This window comes from Colias philodice, chromosome 26 (genome assembly GCF_061535455.1).
Source record: "Colias philodice isolate Cphi_HAF_F1 chromosome 26, ilColPhil1 Martin Lab GWU primary, whole genome shotgun sequence".
Taxonomy (NCBI): Eukaryota; Metazoa; Arthropoda; class Insecta; order Lepidoptera; family Pieridae; genus Colias; species Colias philodice.
In genome coordinates, this window is record NC_143111.1 from 7,618,070 (window position 1) to 7,639,028 (window position 20,959).

The 20,959-nt window shown below is 39.3% G+C and overlaps 2 protein-coding genes across 5 annotated transcripts in view; one reads left to right on the plus strand and one right to left on the minus strand.

Annotated features, from left to right (window-relative positions):
• The first annotated feature begins 672 nt into the window (after positions 1-672).
• Positions 673-20,959, plus strand: part of LOC149477019 (bridge-like lipid transfer protein family member 3B) — a 28,809-nt gene continuing 8,522 nt past the window's right edge. For 2 of the 4 annotated variants that reach the window (XM_089711430.1, XM_089711431.1), the window contains exons 1-21: positions 673-722; positions 1,026-1,227; positions 4,150-4,260; positions 4,487-4,564; positions 4,644-4,748; positions 4,967-5,093; positions 12,102-12,262; positions 12,587-12,737; positions 13,006-13,132; positions 13,587-13,692; positions 14,402-14,516; positions 15,003-15,094; positions 15,355-15,490; positions 15,812-15,984; positions 16,721-16,835; positions 17,281-17,412; positions 17,883-18,052; positions 18,433-18,605; positions 19,299-19,435; positions 19,843-20,052; positions 20,557-20,731. In XM_089711430.1, coding sequence (XP_089567556.1) covers positions 679-722; positions 1,026-1,227; positions 4,150-4,260; positions 4,487-4,564; positions 4,644-4,748; positions 4,967-5,093; positions 12,102-12,262; positions 12,587-12,737; positions 13,006-13,132; positions 13,587-13,692; positions 14,402-14,516; positions 15,003-15,094; positions 15,355-15,490; positions 15,812-15,984; positions 16,721-16,835; positions 17,281-17,412; positions 17,883-18,052; positions 18,433-18,605; positions 19,299-19,435; positions 19,843-20,052; positions 20,557-20,731 — 2,840 coding nt within the window. In that variant the 5' untranslated portion in view covers positions 673-678. The remainder of the gene's footprint in view (positions 723-1,025; positions 1,228-4,149; positions 4,261-4,486; positions 4,565-4,643; positions 4,749-4,966; positions 5,094-12,101; positions 12,263-12,586; positions 12,738-13,005; positions 13,133-13,586; positions 13,693-14,401; positions 14,517-15,002; positions 15,095-15,354; positions 15,491-15,811; positions 15,985-16,720; positions 16,836-17,280; positions 17,413-17,882; positions 18,053-18,432; positions 18,606-19,298; positions 19,436-19,842; positions 20,053-20,556; positions 20,732-20,959) is intronic. The other 2 variants (XM_089711432.1, XM_089711433.1) reach the window with 1 other exon arrangement.
• LOC149477020 (uncharacterized) lies at positions 5,297-7,460 on the minus strand. Its single transcript, XM_089711278.1, has one exon. The coding sequence runs from the start codon at positions 7,185-7,187 to the stop codon at positions 5,550-5,552; it is 1,638 nt and encodes a 545-aa protein (XP_089567404.1). The 5' UTR covers positions 7,188-7,460; the 3' UTR covers positions 5,297-5,549.

Here is a 20,959-nt window from a genome sequence, read left to right on the forward strand (position 1 = left end):
ATGATGAGCCCATACGGACCTAACGGTAAAGAATACGATTTTGATAAAATTTGCCAATTTTGCTATGGATGGGGTGCTAAAGTGTAACTTTTTTATACCTAAAATTAAAAAAAAATTATTTAAAAAAAAACTAAAGGGGACCTAACGAAAAAATTGTGGGACCTTATAGGACCTAACGGAGACCTATCGATTGAGGTCATTTTTGACCCAAAATTCTATGGATGGGGTGCTAAAGTGCATTTTTTTTATACCTAAAATTTAAAAAATTATTTAAAAAAAAACTAAAGGGGACCTAACGAAAAAATTGTGGGACCTTAAAGGACCTAACGGGGACCTAACGATCAAGGTCATTTTCGACCCAAAATTCCATTGATGGGGTGCTAAGTTTGCACTGGTATATGCTTAAGTTAAGTTATCTGTGTACATCCGATACTGTTTATTGACAAATGTTAGATTTGACATTTATCATTTGTGTGACATTTGATGGGCTGAAGCCTGAATTTGTTCACCTCTTACGATCTGTCTGTGGTGCAGTCAAAATTTTTAAAGAAATTATATTTGTAGAGCAAGTAAATTCTTTGTTACACCCTGTAGATCATGTTTCTTTGAAAATTATCCATTTGGCTTCATGAAATAGCAGCATATTACTTGCTCTGTGATAGCAGCAGATACACCGAAATGGTTACAATAATCAAGAACCAGTTATTAAAACATTTATCGAGGTAAGATACTTTGTTTTTCGAAACTCTAATCTGTATTGAAGTCTAATTGGGTAGTACTAATTAAATAATATGAGTATAATGCGACGTTGTTATTCATGGCACAGCTTGCCAACTTTTTCATTGTTCCTGTGTAAAGTTTTTGCAATAGCGCAAAAACTAGTACTTAGATATCGTAAAAAATAGACGATTAGGTGTTTATCAAAGTGCAATATTCTAGCTTATTAGTGTTATCATTTTCGAAGAACGACAGTGAGTCAAAAATTTTATATTGATATAATAATTAATTTTAAAGCATATTTCCAGATTTACGAAAAATCTTTCTGCAGAACAAATATCTCTATCAGCGCTCCGTGGATCTGGTGAGCTCCAGGACTTGACGTTAGATGAGGATTTGTTGACAGATCTCCTAGAGTTGCCTGGGTGGGTTCGCTTGACATCAGCTAAGTGCAATCGTGCCTCATTCAGGATACAATGGACCAAACTCAAAACTGTGCCCATAGTCTTGGTGAGTAGCAATAATGTTAATTTAAACATAGTTGGGAAGCCTGTGTGATTGACAAATGTATTTTTATTAAAAAAGATGTGCTTTTAAAACTGTACTTATTGTAAATAATGCAATTCCTTCAGAGATATAAGACACATAATGATCTTGATGATTATAAATAATATATGTATGTTTGTTTCTATTATGTTTCTACCACTTTTATTATGCTATTTTTTTTATTTTATATAAAAGAGATAATAATTTCATAAGATTATTTGCAAAGTCTATATTGGAAAGCTTTGAATATTGAAGTTTTCTGTATTCTGTTTTCCTTCATAATATCTTGCATATTAGTTGAACAATTATTAAATTATTTTGTAATCTGCTACTACAAAGTTATACTTCAATCATCATACCTGCTCAATAAAAAACTGTGTCAATTTCAATTCTCGACTTATTCAATGTAGCCTCAGAGCTTGAACATTACCTATTTATTTACACATTATGATAGACAGCACATAAAATAACTCAATCTAAAAAGTATTTCTTTCAAGCTCATGAGGCAGACAAAGTTTATCATGCAAAATATTAGTATGAATATCAATTTGTGTCACGACACTGCCCTACAATCTTTATCCATTTCTTGAAGAAACTGACAACCCTATTTTAAAACTATGATTATTACTGTATTTTTCTATAAATTTGTGTCAAACCCTGACACACATACTCTTTGACACTACAACCTACGCCAATTATTTGTATTGAAGCATTTAAGCCAAGGCCTCTTTTGACACTGTTGTAAGTCTTAAGTCTTTGCACAGACATTGCTCTGTAAACGTTTATGTAATGGGTACTTAATAACTTATTGGAAAGTTATTTTATGATTATTCCTAACAATAATATAGTCATAAGAAATGGCGGAGCATAGATTTCAGTGAAATTATTATTTGAGGAAAAGGGAAGTGTTAAATAGCCTTCCTTCTTTGGATACATGGACATATCCTTTTTCCATTCAACTCGCAGGCGAGTTAACAACCAATGAAATTTATAAATTAATATATGATGTTTTTTTTATATGCCCCACTTTTTTATATTGATTGTTGTATCAACCAATGAAATGAGTCAATATGCAGCTTGTGGGTGGTGAGGCTTTTGTACTTATTCAATTTCATTCATAATTGTTTGTGAGGTGAGGCTTTTGTACTTATTCAATTTCATTCATAATTGTTTGTGAGGTGAGGCTTTTGTACTTATTCAATTTCATTCATAATTGTTTGTTGGATTAGAATCTAGAGAAAGAAATCTCTCTCACCCAGCGTGGCGGCCTTATCGACTAACGGTTCCTCGAATGCGGGCCCTGTGGCACGTGTTTCAGAAATCTATCGCACACGGCATGCAAAATGACTAATGAAATTGCGCCATCAGTCTTCCTACATTAAAAAAGCGTTATTCCAAAATCAGAACTATGTTGCAAAAGCAATCATAATGCGTAATATTAAACAATATATTTAATAACTTAATTTCAACAATGCACTCAATAATTTTGTTTGCATGCACATTAAACTAAAGACGAGTTTGTTTCCATCAAAACAGATTAAAGTCAATCAACTTCCTCCATTACAAGCAGCTACTATTATCGATATGAGGTATAATGAATTATAATTCACAACACGCAATTATATATCACAGTAACTAGTATTTGCATTATTATATAATTATAATTGCAACTTCATTTAAGCCAATGCCAGTAGGATCAAGGTACGGCAATCGACGAAGCGAAACTTAATGTATTTTAAACGAATCAATTGAAAATTTATTTTTTGGGTGATGATGATGTTTATATATTTTTACTAGCGGTCCGCCCCGGCTTCGCCCGTGGTACATATGAAAAATAGATGTTGGCCGATTCTCAGACTTGCCCGATATGCACAGAAAATTTCATGAGAATCGGTCCACCCGTTTCGGAGGAGTATGCAGACTAACATTGTGACACGAGAATTTTATATATAAGATATGTACATGTAAATGTAAGATATTTGCAACAATGTAACCAACCTTAGTATTGTTTTTTACTAATTGGCAGCGTTTTGCTAATTACGTAAATTGACTTTAGAAGTGAATTGATGAATCCCTACTCATTTCAATAGCCAGGAGTCTCTTATTGGGTCACAAAGCTAATAAAGTAGTAATATCATATTGTTTCTTTGCCTATTTATTGGTTAGGGCATTTGAAGAATAATAGAGAGGCTCTAGATATAAATAAGCTAAGAATGAATAACTAAGAAAAAGTCATTTACTATTTATAAGTAGCTGAGCTCGTACTTACGTAAAACAATGTAATCGGACGAGAATTTAATCTGCATTTAAACAATAACGCTAAGAGTAATGCAGTAGAAAACTCAACAGTGCAATATGATTTTAATCTTGTTTGTATGCAAACAGTAATCTCGATTTAAGAGCATTGACCGTAAGAAACATATTATTCAACAACTTATCTTTTGATGATAATAAACAATCAGTTCTCAGTACAAATATTGATTTAAGAGTGCTGAGCGGTACCAATATAGTTGTATTTGAATGCCATAAGATCAGTGTTTGAGAGCTATCATTCATTACCATATTTTATACGATAATGTTTCATCATCATCTTCGCTTCAGCTCATATTCGTTCCCACTGGCGTGACACGACACATATTATGTCGTCGAACTTTTTGATTCTTCGACATGTCGGTTTCCTCACGATATTTTGATAATGTTTACATAAAATAATAAATAGCAATCCATATCCATAATCTGTCAATAATTAATCAGTATTTAAACATCATTCTTTAATTAATTTATCACAAATGAATAAAAAATGTAAATCGATCTCTATCTATTGAGGTACCTATTTATTCAGTTTTTACTTTATTTAATCAGTTCTTTATTTGCTTTTGTTTTTAGAACCTGGACGAAGTGCACATAGCATTAGAAGTATGTTCGGAGCCGCGAGTTTTAAATCTAAATGCTGCGGCGGCCATGCCAGCGCCGGGGAAATATAGTTACATTCATAAGGTAACACATATTTTAATGGCATAGGCAGAGATACCAACAGAACAGTCGATCTTTAAAAGAGACACACTAATGCAAACACGATTAGACGTCGAAGTGAGATGGCATGATACAATTTTCGTGAAGAAAAAAGAGACAACCGCTACCAATGCATTTTTCTTTTTCTAAAATAATACATAATCTTTTCACATTGCTGAAAATGATAACAAAAATTTGTGTTTCCTTTCAGGTGATAGATGGTATCTCAGTGGCTGTGAATCATGTTCAAGTAGATTTTAATTGTGATGCATTCACCAGTAGTGTTCAGGTAATTATTATTTAATCATATTTCTTATTTATAAATGTATATATTGAGGATATTTTATAGTAATATTTGGGCATTTTAGATCTCAAGAGTGACAGTCGAATCGCGGACTCCGGACGGCAGGAAAGGTGACCTAAGACTGACTAGAATCAAGTCGCCAGACACAGGACAGCTACTTATATTTAAGGTATAGGTATATATAAAAGAAAAAAAACTCATGTTACTTGTCTAAGTCATTTATAATTAAGTAATGGAATATCAGAAAACTCTTTGGAGTTCTTTTGCTTAGATATGTATAACATCATAAGGTACTGAATAATTGTAATTATATTCATTCTTGAACCTATAGGATATCTTAAGGACATCATATCCTTGCAGAATTTTGATAAAATAATATTTTTTCAGGAATTGGAATGGCAAAGTGCGCGGATAGAAGCCAAAGCGCACGGTGTAGCGGCTGCAAACTTACCACCACTAAGACTGCTCTTGGGAAATACACACTGCCGTATTGTTATCAAGAAACGATTGTCGGGTAAGAATTAGATTTACAATATGATTATTAATTTATAGATTTTTTATGTATGTAAGAAAAGTGTTCGTTACTAGAATTTAATTTCTATTCTTTGAATTCTATTTTTAGGGTCTGATTAAACAGCATTTGAATTTTATTTACACATTTGAGGATTTTATATGATATTATTGAACTTTTTTTTTTTTTTTTTTTTTTTTTTTTTTTTTTTTTTTATTTAAAAAGGCACCCGTCATCACAGGGTGTTCGCGCCACCTCTGGAATATTGTCCAGAGACATTATTTTCATTTTTTATTTGTTTACAAATACATAATTTTCAGCCACATAATAAATTAAAAATAAAATTATTACTAAATTAAAAATATTACAAATACAAAGTCAAAGATATTAAAATACTGGGTAAATAAAATAAATGCTACAAAATTGAAACTATCCTAATACTAATATCACAGAATCACATCACACGCCATTGTTACGCTTATTGACTACTTCTACAATATATTTACAATATTTAAAGAAAGTATCCCTACACTTGTCCCCCAGGGCGGAAGGCAGATTCTCACCCGTCATCGCCATGCCCAATTTTTGCTCAATAGCATATCTATTGCTTGCAAAAATCGGGCACTCGAGTAACAGGTGAGGAACCGTCTCCTCTACTCCGGGCTGACATAGGCACGACGGATTCTCCTTCAGCTTGAATCTGTTCAAGTAGAAGGCGAATCCGCCGTGACCAGTCAGTACTTGTGTGGTGTGGTGTGTGATGTCTATTTTCCCGACTACCTTGTATGCAGCAGCAGCGCTTGGGAAAAAGAGCTTCGTGACTCCGGCCGTTCCTCCTACATCGTATCTCCTATCCCATTCGCTGATCGTATCCTGTCTCAAAATACGCTTGACGAATGAAACAGGACACAGATCGTAATCCGGTTTCTTCCTCAACCCCAGAGCGGCCTCCTTGGCTAACTCGTCTGCCCTTTCGTTCCCCCTAAGCCCTGCGTGCGCCTTAATCCAAAACAGGGAGACCTCCCGCCTCTGCAATGCAGCATTTCGGAGGGCCGCCCGTGTTTGCACAGCCAGGGGATGACGGGAACTCAGGGTAACCGCCTGGAGCGCCGATCTGGAGTCGCTAAAGACACCGACCTTTGCCGCTCCGCTCTTGCAGGCTATGTCTACTGCTCTTTTGAGCGCTAGGAGCTCAGCCTGATAGACGGTACAATACGGTGGCAACGCAAGCTTAACGGCCTTTGTCTCGGCCTCACCTTTCCATACGGAAAGGGCGGCTCCGACGCGACCCTCAATCTTGCTGCCGTCCGTATAGACCCTGTGGACGTGGCTGTCAACCACGTCGGCATAGGTGTCCTCATCTACCAAGCCGAACCCCAGCTCTACCTGCTCTGCCGGATGTGGGTCCTCAATCGCGGGTGCCATTCGTTCCACCTCCCTGTCCCTCAACACCGCCGGGTGCGACACACCCCTCCCGATCTCATAAAGCCTCGAAGCTTCGAGTATCCTGAGATCAAGAGGGAGAATCCCAGCCAGCAGCATCGCAGAGTTCAGGGAGACAGTCCGATATGCTCTGCAGATCTTCTGGGCAAAACCCCGTTGAACGGTGTTAAGCCTCTTTTGGACCCCCATCTTTTCCGCTGTGGGTGCCCACGCTGCTGATGCATACAAGATAGTCGGTTCTATAACGGCGATATATATGGTCTTAACTACTTGGGGGTTAAGCCCCCAACTTACTCTGGCTGCTCTCGCTAACAACTTGTAGCGGGCGATTGCCTTCTTGCAAACGCTCCCGACATGGTCGTTGAACGTCAGGCCGCCGTCAATAATAAGGCCCAGTATCTTAATATTATCGTAATACTGGATGTCCACACTACCCATTGTAAGTCGTGGCTTGTCATATTTTAGTTTTCGTGTCGAGAGCAGGGCACATGTCTTATGTGGCGCGAATTTCAGCTTATTTTTGACACCCCATTCGTCAATTATTCCTAATATGCGGTTTGCCTTGACCTCTATTTCTAAACCCGTATCTCCATCAAACACTAACACTATGTCGTCGGCAAACGCCTGACAGAACACTTTCATCTCCTCTAACATCCACAGCAGGGGATCCAACAAGAGGTCCCACAGGAGCGGTCCACCTATGGACCCCTGTACGCACCCCTTATTGGTTTCCCTACTCACTTCCACACCTGCATACCTTACATTCACTCCCCTTTCACTCAGGTAGCTGCTAATCACCCGCCTCAAGTTCACCGGACACCCAACTTCGGCCAACCGCACCTTTATGGCTGGCCACCAGGCGCTGTCGAAAGCTCCCTCTATGTCCAGCGAAACCACAACAGAAATCTTCTTCTCCTCCCTCTTATTTCTGATATGGTTCACTAGTCTATAGAGGGCGTCCTCGGTGCTCCTCTGTGGCATGAAACCATACTGATGGGGGCTTATTTTGGGCAGCAAGTAGAACCTGAGTCGGGCGACCAACATCTTTTCGAAGATTTTGCCGAGAACAGGTAAGAGACCGATCGGTCGATAGGCTTTCGGTACCCGGTATGATTCCCTGCCCGGCTTTCTCAGAACCACCACAGTCGCCCACTTCCACTGTTTGGGGAAGTAGGCGACAGTGAGGCACTTGTTCAACAGCGCAAGGAACCACTCCGGGTTACAATCTACAGCGTGCTGGCAGATGTCGGCCGTGAGGCCATCCGCCCCGGGGGCCTTCTTGGGATTGAAGGACCTAACGGCTCCCTTCAACTCCTCCATGATGAAAGGAGGATCGTCCGGACCCATCGGCAGTTCGGTGTCCAAGGACTTCGCCCGCCGGCGCGTCAAACGATGCTCTTCACTTTCACCACTCTCCAGGTCCACGGGGTAGAAGGTCTCCGCCAACAGTTCCGCAGAGCTTCGGGCATTGAGGGTTTCACCGCCCCTCGTAAGGGGCAGATCCTCCACTCTCCCTGTGGCCCTGTTCAGCACCCTGTAGATGCCCTCCCAGACCCCCTCCCTATCCTGTTTCCGGCAAAACTCCTTCCAGCTCTCACATTGCGCATCTTTCACCGCCTTTTCATACTTCTCCTTTTGTTCCAAATACAATCCAACAACGCGGTCTCTGCGTACAGGTGCTGCGTTGCGGATCCTGCGTCTCCTCGTGGCAACTTCCTTTTTCATCTGCGCGAGCTCATCATTCCACCACGACAAGGTGTATTTCTGTGTGTGTTTTTTGGTCGGCATTGTGTCTCTGCATGTGTGTGTGATTGCTTGTGTGTATCTGTCTATTACCTCGTCTATTTGTTGTGTGCTGTGTATTGTGTCTATGTCGTGTGAAGTCAATTGTCCGTCTGACATCAGCTGGGTCAGTTTCTCATGAAACTGAGTCCAGTTTGCCTTGCGTGTGTTAAATATGCGTGTAGTTCGTATTATGTTCGTGCCTGTGGATTTCTGTTGTCTGATGCCGAATGATATGCCGTTGTGGTCCGAGTTCGTGAGACCCTCCTCTACTCTCCAGTCGCCCACTCGGTTCAGCAGATCGTCGGAGCATGCTGTCACATCCACGTAGCTGGAGTATCTTTTCCCCCCTCTGATGGTGTCGAATGTCGGGATGTCCCCGGTGTTGAGTATGTGCATACCCATTGCTTCCAGTACAGCAGACACATCCCTACCTCGCTGGTCTTCCTTGTCACCACCCCACCACGGGCTCTTTGCATTCGCATCACCTCCCAGGACCATCCTATTGGAACCTAACTTTCTTCCTATCCGCATAAGATTGTCCAGGTAGGGCCCTACTGGCTTATCGGGCTCGAAGTAGAAGGACACTACAATCATCTCCCATGCTTTGGTTCTGAGGGTGGCCACAACAATGTTGTTGTTGCTAAGGCGTGCGTGTAGCTCGACGTCCAGTGAGTCGTCGAGTACCACAATACACGCCTTAACTACACCGCCCCCTTCGCCATCGCTCTGGAAGACCCTCACTCCATTGTATGTCCTCACACTCCGTGCCCCACCTACGTAGGGCTCTTGAAGTAACGCTACGCAGGCCTTACGCTTGGTGGCCTCGAGCAATAGCTCCTTAGTGGCGATTTGGCTCCGCTGGAGGTTGGCCTGCAATATTCGGTACTGGAAGTACTCACCTTGGACAACCTCAGCAATACGCTACCGCCGACCTGGCTAGAGCGTCCCACCTCTTTCGTTCCACACATTCGCGGTCAAAGGCACTGTGCTTCACGCTACCTTTCTTGGCCTTCGTGCAATTGATGCACTGAGGCGCTTCTCCCCGCAGCCACTTGTCGCATTCAGTCCTCATATGAGGACCGGCGCAGTGGCTGCATCGTACCTGCTCTTCACTACACACGCGCTTTGTGTGCCCATACCCCAGGCAGCGGGAGCACTGCACCAGCGGACTGTGGTCCATCACTTTCACTCTTCCCAACCCTATGTGGGCGTATCTCTCATTCATCCATCTTCTCCATACCTGTGGGCTCGCTCTGACCACCACGTGGTTCTGGAGGGGGTTCCTCGCTCCCATCACATACGCTACTTCAACCTTTCGCTCATCCCCTTTCAAGCCCTCAAGGATGTCTGCATTCTGGTTCTTTAGCGCAGTGATGAAGTCGCCAGTGTCACACTTCATCACATCCCTGAAGACCAGAAGAGGGCTCTTGTTTTTCACTTCTTCCACAACTAATCCCTCATTCTTTCCCAATCTCTCTTTCACCTTATCTCTTTCTTCTTCGCTCACACAGCCGACGACTACTTTTCTATTTTTCACCTTTCTTACTCTTTCCACTTTTACCCATCCATCTTTTGCGTCCACAGTCTTCCTAACCTTCTCCAATACTTCTTCTCCCGTTTCTTGTTCGTCCTTGGAGGACACCATGACCGAATGCAGGGCCCTTGTTTCGGGGAGACGCTCAGCGACTCCTCTCGAAGCAACGGCCGCATAACTTGCCGTTTTGGCGACAGTCATATTGCTCTCCAACAACGAGCTTAGCTTTTCCATTCTTACTTCACTCTCTTTAATACTTCCGCTCATCTCTTCCATCCTTTTCGTCATTTCTTTCATTCTCTCATTCATGCTTTCTTGTAAATTCATGTTCCTCACCAGTACGTCGTCAAATATCGTAGGACTTGCGTTGGACGGCCGGGGTGGATGTAAAGAGTCCCTCCCCTGTCTTCCAACGCTCCCAGCCCTAGCACTGGTGAGTTCTGCATCTAACTCTTTAATTATTTGATAGAGTCTGTCTACCGCTACGATGAGTCCCTCTTTCCTTTCTACTTTCATATTTCGGGAGTCCCTTATGTGATTTTTAGCTTTTTGTAGACAGGCTTTACCCTCGATCAACTTTGTGCTTTTTATAGCGGTCGTTGCAGATGGGCTTCCCTCCTTGTCCTCAGCTTGCCTCTTACTGAGTTTCTTTTTCAGAGCTGGTGGCTCTCGGGTGGGGGGTGAAACGATAGAATTCAGAGCCTCCAGTTTGTCAATGCTTTTCCGCACTACGGATGCCTCAGGTCTTGTCGTAGTCGTTGTCTCGTCATTCGTGTCGCTTATACGTTTTTGGGGTGTGTGGAACATCGTTATGAGTTGAGTCAGAACTTATAATAATAAAAAATGTTAAAGAAATAAAATAAAGTTATATTACTAATAATATAAGTAAATTGTCAATATGTAATTGTCACGGAATAAATAAAATAAAATTATATACAACACTAATCTAAACAATTGCTCCAATAGGGAGACAGTTGTATAAAATAATAATATAATAATTATGTCTCAAAAGAGTAAAAAGTCAAAGATAAAAGTCATAAAATAATTATAATACTTAGAATAATTATTTCTAAAGGGTCAAATAAGTAACCTAACAGTTGCCCCAATAGGGAAAAAACTGATCTAACCTAAAAATAAAATAAAAAAGTATATATAACACTAATCTAAACAATTGCTCCAATAGGGAGACAGTTGTGTAAAATAATAATATAATAATTATTTCTCAAAAAAGTAAAAGTCAAAGATAAAAAGTCATAAAATAATTATAATACTTACAATAATTATTTCTAAAGAGTCAAACAAGAAACCTAACAGTTGCCCCAATAGGGAAAAACTGACCTAATCTAATAAAATATTGAAAAAAAATAATAATATATATATTAATAAATACTTTGTGGTGTGTTTATAATATATATATATATATGTAAATAAATAGGGGATATTCCTATGCTCTCCGATTTACAATTACACTTATAGCAATTAAACAGTAGCTTCAATAGGGGCTACTGGTCTGTAAAACAAATTATTAATTGAAATAAATGTACAATCCCCTTAGATTGCGGTCTTCCGATCTGAATGCTGCGGTTGCGGCGGTGTCTTCTAAAATATATTAATAGGATGATTTTTAAAATTCACATATAATTTCAAGTTCGTGTCGATTTGTTCACTATAATCGATGTTTTATAGCAGGTAACCTCTGTTTACGCAAATAAAGTAGATTGGGGCTACTGGTCTTTCAATATCCCTGGCGCGGTGTTGCGGCAGCGTCTACTTCTCGTCCGCTCCAACGGGCGAAATGTCAGAACTGATTTGCGTAAAAATCAGTTTACAATATTATTATGTTTTTAATCCTTTGAATACACTGGTCAGTGTTATTTATCGCCTTCGAATTCAATTGAAGCGGCAGTCGGGTGAGACAGCAATTATGACAGCTGTCCTTGTTTCGCAGAAGTGAGTATGGGCCGCGGAGAACTTCTCGACTTGTTTCACGCCACTTTATTCACAGTTATCACTGATTTAAAGGTTATATTTGCGTATATGAACTTTTGAATAATAATTAAGTACGCGACCGCTTGCGAGCACTGCGTGAACGGAACTTGATATTATTGAACTCTTTTTAATAATAATTAATTGTTTTTTTTTTGTCCATGTGACGTTTTAGTTTTTGTTAATCAATATTTTTTTTCAATTTGTCCCGTTATATCGTACTAAATTCTATTCCAGTATAAAACTCTGTTCATTTTCTCCAGACTGTGCAGTACTAGGCTCTCGACTAGTGCTCCGCCCGGAGCCGCTCGCGTGGGCACTAACAGATGGACAGCTACGGGCAGCTTTAGCTTGTGCCGCTGCACTAGCGGGGCCGGTACACCGCGCCACACAGCTTGCGACCCGTACGAAGGCGGCGCGGAAGGTAAGTGGTGCGGACTTGTGGCAGGGGTGTACAGAAGACATATAATCATTACATAGCATTAAACAAAGTCGCCTTCTGCCGTCTCTGTATCTTTAAAATTACGCAATAGAGTTTGTAGGTTTTTTCAATAGATAGAAAGATTCAAGAGGAAGGTTTTAGTATATATTTCGTTAAGTTTTAAACAAAGCGGTTGAAGACGCCGGTAGCAAGCTAGTTTATAAATAAATTGTAGAAAAAAAATTTCAAGATCTCACCAAAATTCATTCAACATAAAAAAAAATAATTCATCCACCAAACTAATAATAATACTTTATATAATTACAGATAGAAGAACCAATACAACAAATCCAAACCCGCTCGACGTCCAGTGACCGCGACATTTTGGCGCGAATGTTCGCGAAGCACGACGTTCGAGAAACTTCCTACCACCTTTTGGCGCCAAGGATCGACTTGCATTTGTGTGATGATCCTGGATGTAAGTTTATTTTATTATTCATTTATTATTTTTGCTCCAATACATATATTTTTTTAGAATAATGGCGACGACACACTATTGCAATATAACTTTAACTATTCCCTGTAATCCGTAAAAATAATACGTGCAATAACCAAAATAAAACAAAAAATAATATGTGTGTGTGTAAAAAAGAGATTTAATAATCTGTTTCACTTATTAACTTAATTGGCTATGTCCTGCCCAGCACTTAACCTACGTCCCTTATTTCTATTTGTTTGTTTGTCAGTGGGTAGATCAGAAATGCCTCAACTAGCGAACGGTGGCGCGTTACAAGTGACGCTAGTGAGCATGCAAGCTGATCTCTTCCCTTATCATAAGGCGTCTGATGATAGACGGCATTGGAGAGGATATAGGTAAGCAAAAAATGGAAAAAATAAGTATAATTTGGTCTTTTAGTTGGTCAATTCGTTAGAATGGTGTTTAGACCTAGGTTACTAGGTCTTGATATATGCATTGTGTTGTAAGAACCTAAACAGAAGAACAGAGAAAATAAATAGATTTGTAAAATGTTGTATCTATTTCTATTATGAAACATAGTGTTTGAAAAAAAAGACGTGTGGCACTCGGGGACTGCCGCGGTAAAGCTATTGCATGCTATGCCTTCAAGCCACACCTCCGAGCCCGTCGGAGTGGGGAGCGTGAGGTTTTTTCGTTACGGAATTTCTGGATTCGGTCCCCGCGCTCAAGGCCCGCGATAGAAGCTATGCAATAGCTTAAAAATATATTTTTCGGAAAATAAATCGCTTTCAGTTGGAGTTATTGTATTTTACAATACAAATATGTAACAATTTAATTATTTATTTATAGAGAAGCAGCGACACCACACAGTCAATGGTTATCTCAAGCGCTGTCTTCGTTTTGCGCTTCGTTACTCGACTTGTTGGACCCTAGACCGATCACACCTAGTCATAAGGTATGATTCATATGAAATATTTTATAAAATTTATCTCTGTAATATCTCAAAAATAACTGATACTTGAATTAAAACCTCCCATTATTTACGACCCTTTTAAAAGCGATTTTAAATAAATTATTTATTATCGGTCCTGGGGCCTTAGACAAAGTAACAATTAAAAAACGATAACGAAGTTAGAAAAGGCAAAAATGTATGGGATTGACATACGCCGCGTTAGATCACGTGGTTTATCTAATGTCAATCCCATACATTTTTCCTTTTCTAACTTCGTTATCGTTTTTTAATTGTTACTTTGTCTACGGGCCCTGAAAGCAGTTTCAACAGAGAAGAGCCGACAGGAAATTCTGTAATAGCTATTTTAAAGTACATACTATAACTTTTTTTTTCACTTAATGATGATGCCAGAAAATTGCTTCTTGGACCAATCTTCCATATCATCTATACTAATATTATAAAGCTGAAGAGTTTGTTTATTTGAACGTGCTAATCTCAGGAAATACGGATCTGATTTGAAAAATTCTTTCGGTGTTAGATAGCTTATCGATCGAGGAAGGCATATATATCATCACGCTAAGACCAACAGGAGCGGAGCCACGCGGATGAAACCGCGGAGCGCAGCTAGTTAGCTAATAAATCTGTTTATAATAATAAATTGTATCTATTTTTCTATGAACATTCTATTAAACATATCTTTTTAACATTCCAGACGGCCAGTAATCCAGAAAGAAATGAAGAGACAATGCCCAATGGTGTGAGTCACAAACCGAGTGCGACAAGTTCAAACACTTCTACCGCGCCTACTTCACATACTACCTCACAAGGTATGTTAATTAAAAACTTAACGGTTTTTAAACGTGATTTTTTTAAATTTTTAGAGAAGAAAATTTTGTAAATATTTGTATCGCCTTATTTACTGATTTTAAACGGGAGTTTTCATAATATTTTTAGAGACAAAAATTTTGTTGTTATTCACTATCAAGACATGTAACTTCTGAGCCTGTAAATTCAATTGTACCTGAGTGAAATCTATTTACACAGAATTTCAGTTTATTATTTAAGCTATTGCATAGCTACTATTGCGGGCCTTGAGCGCGGGGACCGAATCCAGAAATTCCGTAACGAAAAAACCTCACGCTCCGCACTCCGACGGGCGCGGAGGTGTGGCTTGAAGGCATAGCATGCAATAGCTTTACCGCGGCAGTCCCCGAGTGCCACACGTCTTTTTTTTTTCAGTATAGATTATAGAAGCTTGCATAGAAAAAAATAGAGAGAATTTTCATTAACTTTACCTTTGATTTTGTTTTCAGCATCGCCGACTAGAACTCGAATATTACAGCAGTTGGGAAAGCTGATGACGACATGCCTAGTATTAAGGATAGATGACTTTACCGTTTATAAGGTACGAATGTATTTTAGTAAAAATATCAGTAATAATTGACTATAAAACCATTACATAATTTTTTAGGCAGATATGTAAAGTATCTAATGTATATTATACTGATTTTAGCCCGCGGTTTACTTTAACTTCGCGGTAGACTTTTCTTAAATTTTTTCCATAAATGATCTTCTTATTTATTAAAGTTTTTACTACATATTTCAAAGCCCTATAAATATACTATTTACATACAAACTGTTATCATGACAAGTAACATTTTTCAGGTTTCCACGGGCTCTAAAACGAGAGAGTCGCCAAGACCTCTAGTTTCCGCTGAGAAGGCAACCCTGCCGGGAGACGCAGGGCTGCTGCACGCTGAACTAACCTTTTTCTATTATCCTGGAGATGTCTGTTTTCCGGGTATGCATTTTGATTTTATTCTGAAAAAATTGATTATTAAGTATTAAAAAAAATGGCTAATTAAAAACAAATTGTTCATTAATTGTATACTTTTCTGTTGCGTAGTTTCGAACTAGATGGTTGTGAAAGATTCGAAGAAATGTCCAGAAAAATATGTAACTTACTTTGCGCGTTCACTTGTTATGGCTACAAAAAATGTTCATATAATTCTCTTTCTCGTCGTCTGATTCTAACCAATATATTATTCTTACTTTTTACTTGTTTTTGCACATTTTCTATAAACAGCTTTCCATGAAATTAAATATTTTATTTTTCCCACAGTACCCGCACCAAAACTATACGTGCAGTTAAGCCCAGTGCGGGTAGTTCTAGACGTGCCCAGTGTTGTGTGGCTCGCTGCGTTCCTCCCCCACGTGGCTGCAGCTGCTCAGGCCAATAGTGGGGACACGGGGAGTACTTATATGGATGTACGGGCGGAAGTTATCATGCCGAAGGTAAAAAATGCATAAAATAAAGAAAAGCTCAATTTACTACAGCAAAGGCCGTATCGCAAGGTAGTGATCTCTACCAGGCAACGGTTAAAAGGTGACAAAACAATCTGCAAAAAATGATCAAAATAGGTTGCGGGTAGAAATTAATTGGTTTGTGAATAAAAAAATGAGTCGTGCCAAGTGTGTGGCTCGCTGCGTTTCTTCCGCACTTGGCAGCGGCTGCGCGATATACCATTCAATTTATATTGATCATATTAGATATGACAGATTCCTTCTAAGGTCGAATTTCCAGTAAACAATTGCGCAGATTTCGAGTCAATAAATTATCACCCTTATTCTTAACAAATAAAGTCGACTATCCCGCAGGTTGAGCTGCAAGCGGGCGCCGAGCTCTAAGATTATATCAATTATACAAACGAGTCAATCAATTATAACCCCTATTCTCTACTAATAAGGTCGCATATCCCGCAGATCGTGCTAGAAGCAGGGCCAGAACACATCGCACAGCAGCGCGACTGACACATAATTTCAATCTATTACCCTCCAACTTGTTTATAAAATATCGACTCTATTTTATAGCTTTAAGGTCGAATTTCCAGTAACTAATTACTTGGTCTTTAGTGTCAATCAACTACCATCTTTCCACTACACTAGATCGAAAGTCTATAACGAAATACTATCTCTACATTCAATCAATTATTACCCTTATTCCCCACTCATAAGGTCCACTATCCCACAGATCGTGCTAGAAGCAGGGCCGGAACACATCGCACAGCAGCGTGACAGACCGCGCGAGTTGCACGTGTGCACCGCGCGTGTGACGCTCACTAATGTGCGGGAAGCGGCGAGGGCTAGTGAGTTGTTTAATCGTTTTTGTTGTTATAATATAAAAATAAAATAATATTTGTTTGCTAAAAACATGGTACATAGAATATTTAATATTTATACAAAGTAATATTTGTTTGCTAAAAACATGGTACGGAGAGATTCCAAAAAATATAATTATTCATCATGTATTGTTCAGTATTAAGTAATACGTGGAAAAACGAATATTATGTCTTGATATAACTATTACTCACAATTACCTATTAAGAGGTCATCAGAAAATTCGGGAGCCGCGTTGTCTTTAACATTCATTGAAATTACAGTAATGTTCAAAGTCTATTTTATATATTGTAGTTGTTTCTGTACTAAATTATGATACACCTAATTTTATCAATTTTCTGCATGATATTAGAGTACTTCTCTATGCATCCCATACTGTCACAAAAAATACATCTGATGTTGTTTATTTTATAGATACCCCCGGTACTCGAGCGGATTTAGCCTCAATAATAGCGGCGTTACGTCGCCACGCCCCGCGGGGACATTTCCCCAGTTCTGTGGACGATATGGACCCTATACACGAGCAGTTTGTGCTACATGCTGATGGTGAGTATGCTTCTTAAGGTCTTATTTTTTTCTGGATCGTATCGTATTCCAATGTTAGCAGTGGAACATAGATCCTTCTTAATAATAAGGAAATGTTAGCAGTGGAACATAGATCCTCCTTCTTAATAATAAGGAGGATCTATTTTCCACTGCTTGCTCTTATCAATCGACTTTAAAAAAGGTCTTTAATTGGTCAGGTTTTTAATCCCTCAGTCCCGGAATCACAGACACAATAGAAAATCTATTGTGTCGCGGCCCGATCGGGCCGCTCGGTGGTCAATGGGTTAATTGGTCAGATTTTTTTTGTGGTTATTATATAACTTTCATCTGGTTGAACCAATTTTGAGTATTATTTTTTTTATTTGAAGGCCAGTGCCTCCCGTGTTGTCTGTTTTAAAATTTATTTAGTTCTGACAAATTGATCGTTAAATAATCATAATTAGAATACCGTTAAAAATATATTTCGTCAGGTCTCGATGACATAGACCGCGGCACGTCTATAACATCTGAACTACTATGGCGTGAAGCGCGTGGCATATGGTGCGCCCGCGCAGAGCCGCTTTGGGCGGACTTCAGCGGAGCCCGAGCTACCAACTACCGGCCCACGCCGCTGCTCGACGCCACGCCCTTGACCGCCTGGGTGAGTGTGTACGTAGCTTTAGGGGGGAATTTTACGGCTTTCAGATGTTGTTTGACCAAAAAAAATTAGAAATAATGTATGAAAATTAATGTCACTATCAAATATCAAATAAAATAAAATTCAGAAACTCGCTAGTTCTGCAACTTCCATTTGTCTCTAAACTTTTTCAGAAGCGTTTTTGAAGCATTTCATAATTAGGTTCGAGATAGGGATTCCTACATATAGAGAAAAAAGATACAGTAACTCTTTAGACAGAAAGAGAAAGTAATTTTATAAAAATAATTGTATCATTTGGCCAAACAATCACAAGATTGACCAACTGCGCCAAATATAAAGCAATTTGGAAAAACATATGAAAATTGCCATTATTCTCTTACCAGATGTGTTTCGAAGACGGTTTCAACCGCATCTGGGTGATTGGACGAACTAGTGGTCTGGCTGGCCTCCAGATCAATCATTACCAGCTTTTGTTCCTCCTGCGACAACTGGAAAGGGTGTCACAATTGACTGCGTGGTTGTCGCACCAGGCTGGCAGGATGCCGGAAGAACCTGGGTAAGATACAAGTATCTAGTAAGACGACCTTATTAACAACTAGGTTTCCGCCCGCGGCTTCGCCCGCGAAATCAAAGAAAAACCCGCATAGTTCCCGTTCCCGTGGGATTTCCGGGATTGCGTCATTTTCCCGGGATAAAAAGTAGCCTATGTCCTTTCTCGGGTATCAAAATATCTCCTTACCAAATTTCATGAAAATTGGTTCAGTAGTTTAGGCGTGATTGAGTAACAGACAGACAGACAGAGTTACTTTCGCATTTATAATATTAGTATGGATGAAGCAAAAAGCAGAATGCAAAATTTAAGACAAGTGAGAGGTACTTTACAAATTAACTTTAAAAATACTGCATTATTCGATTCAACGATGATAAAAAATCATATGACGGAAAATAGTAAAAAATAATGAAGTTTCCCTGGAACATAATCCGTAGTAGTATGTCAGTATTAAGAATTTGATTCATGAATATATTTTAAGGTTCAGAAAAATTGACATTCGTTATCATCTATGTTCTAAAAAGAATCGACATAGACAGTAGACACACAGTCTTTTTCCATCTTGTTCTTTTATAAGGGAATAAAACATTCTATCGCACACACATAACTCAAAGTATCCTAATCTTCCAAACAATGATTATACCAACTAATGATTAGATTAGATACCAAATAAAATAATACCAACAATATAAATTTCAGAACGATAGTAGTGGGCATGGTGGTCCCAGCAGTGGAGATGACGTTAGTGCTGCCCACTAGCTGTCCTGGGCAAGAGTCCTCTAGAGACCTGGACAGTGTACCTCTGGATTCTTCCAGTTTGCAGGACTTGAAAATGGGTAGGTATGAGGTCGTGGATACCATTGCTTGTTATGGAATACTTTATTGAATACCTTGCCTTTTAATCTGACCAATTTTCCATGCATAAAATATCCTAAACAATATTCTAACATGGAATCCTAAAGATTTAGTGGAATATTTAATTATTAAAATGGAGGTATAACATTGACATACTGCTTTCAAAAAGTAGAAGGTCAAAAACTTTTCTTCTTAGTTGCAATTTGTCTGATCCATAGTGTGACATTATAACCAAAGCAGTAAAACATAACAACACTATCATAAAATTCAGCTTTTTATCACGAGCTGAGCAATAGAATAAATATCTACAAGCCTATTACTGCCGTGGCAACCTATTACTATACCATATCGTCTTACAATAAATGCAGCAGTTCAGTAACAGAAGCAGGCACGTCCATAGGTTCCGAGTCCACAATGGCGCCGTCGGTGCTCGAACGTGACTTGGGGCCGCAAATTCCGCAAATGCAGCAAATGCCCCAAATACAGCAAATACCGCAAATGCAGCAAATGCAAATGCAACAAATGCAGCAGATCGAAGTGTGTACGCCGCTGCCGCTGCCTGCGGAGGAACAGCCGCCTAGCCCTGGAATTGGATTTGGTAAGCATACAGTTTTTGTAGTATTTGCAGTTGTTTGCATACATGTCTATTCCTATGTCTTTTTTTGTGCATAATCTATTTACGTCTATCTCAATGTCAATGAATAGTGTCTATAACTTTCGTTCATGTTGTAAATTAAACCTTAACTCATTAGAAAAATTAATTTTGGTGTATTATTGATCTGCTAGCTTAGGTCGTAAAATTTCTTACTTTTGGTACGTTTTGTTACACCTTAAATCAACGCTTTTAAGTTTGAATTTGCTGTTATTTCTAACTAGAGTTATACAAACATTTGACGACAGTTTTAAGTTTCATTTTGTGTATGGATAGGTACATATATACAGGGTGCTCCACCGTCAGTGTATTCGGTCTATCTAGAATTTTTAGAGTATCATTACGCACTCAGCGAATTCAAAACTATACGTACCTTGGAACTTACTTCACCGACTGTGGGACATCCTGTGAAATTATAATTATTACTGATTGACGATTTCATATCCCCAGCGGGATTCTCCTCCATGCGACGCGGTCTGACATCCCTAGTGACGTCCATAGACAGCGCTCTCACACGCGACGACACGCGCAGTGACGCCGCGTCCACGGCCAGCTCGGACAGCGAGCGGTACGTGGTCGTGGGGCTCGCGGCCGAGTCGCCGGACGACGCCGACATGGCGTTCAGGTCAGTAGTAATACATCATGATCATCATCATCACTCGTGTCGATACTTTACTACTTTATAGGCAAAGGCGTGGTTTGCATTCAGCCACGTCGGTAAACATGTTTTTACAAATATTATAAAATGAATTATTAACGTCTTTTATTTTGCTGTTGTATTAATTTAAGTTTTTTAGCATAGAATAAGTAGGTAAGTAAAACGAAAGTTTTCCAAAACATAAAAATGCGCCTT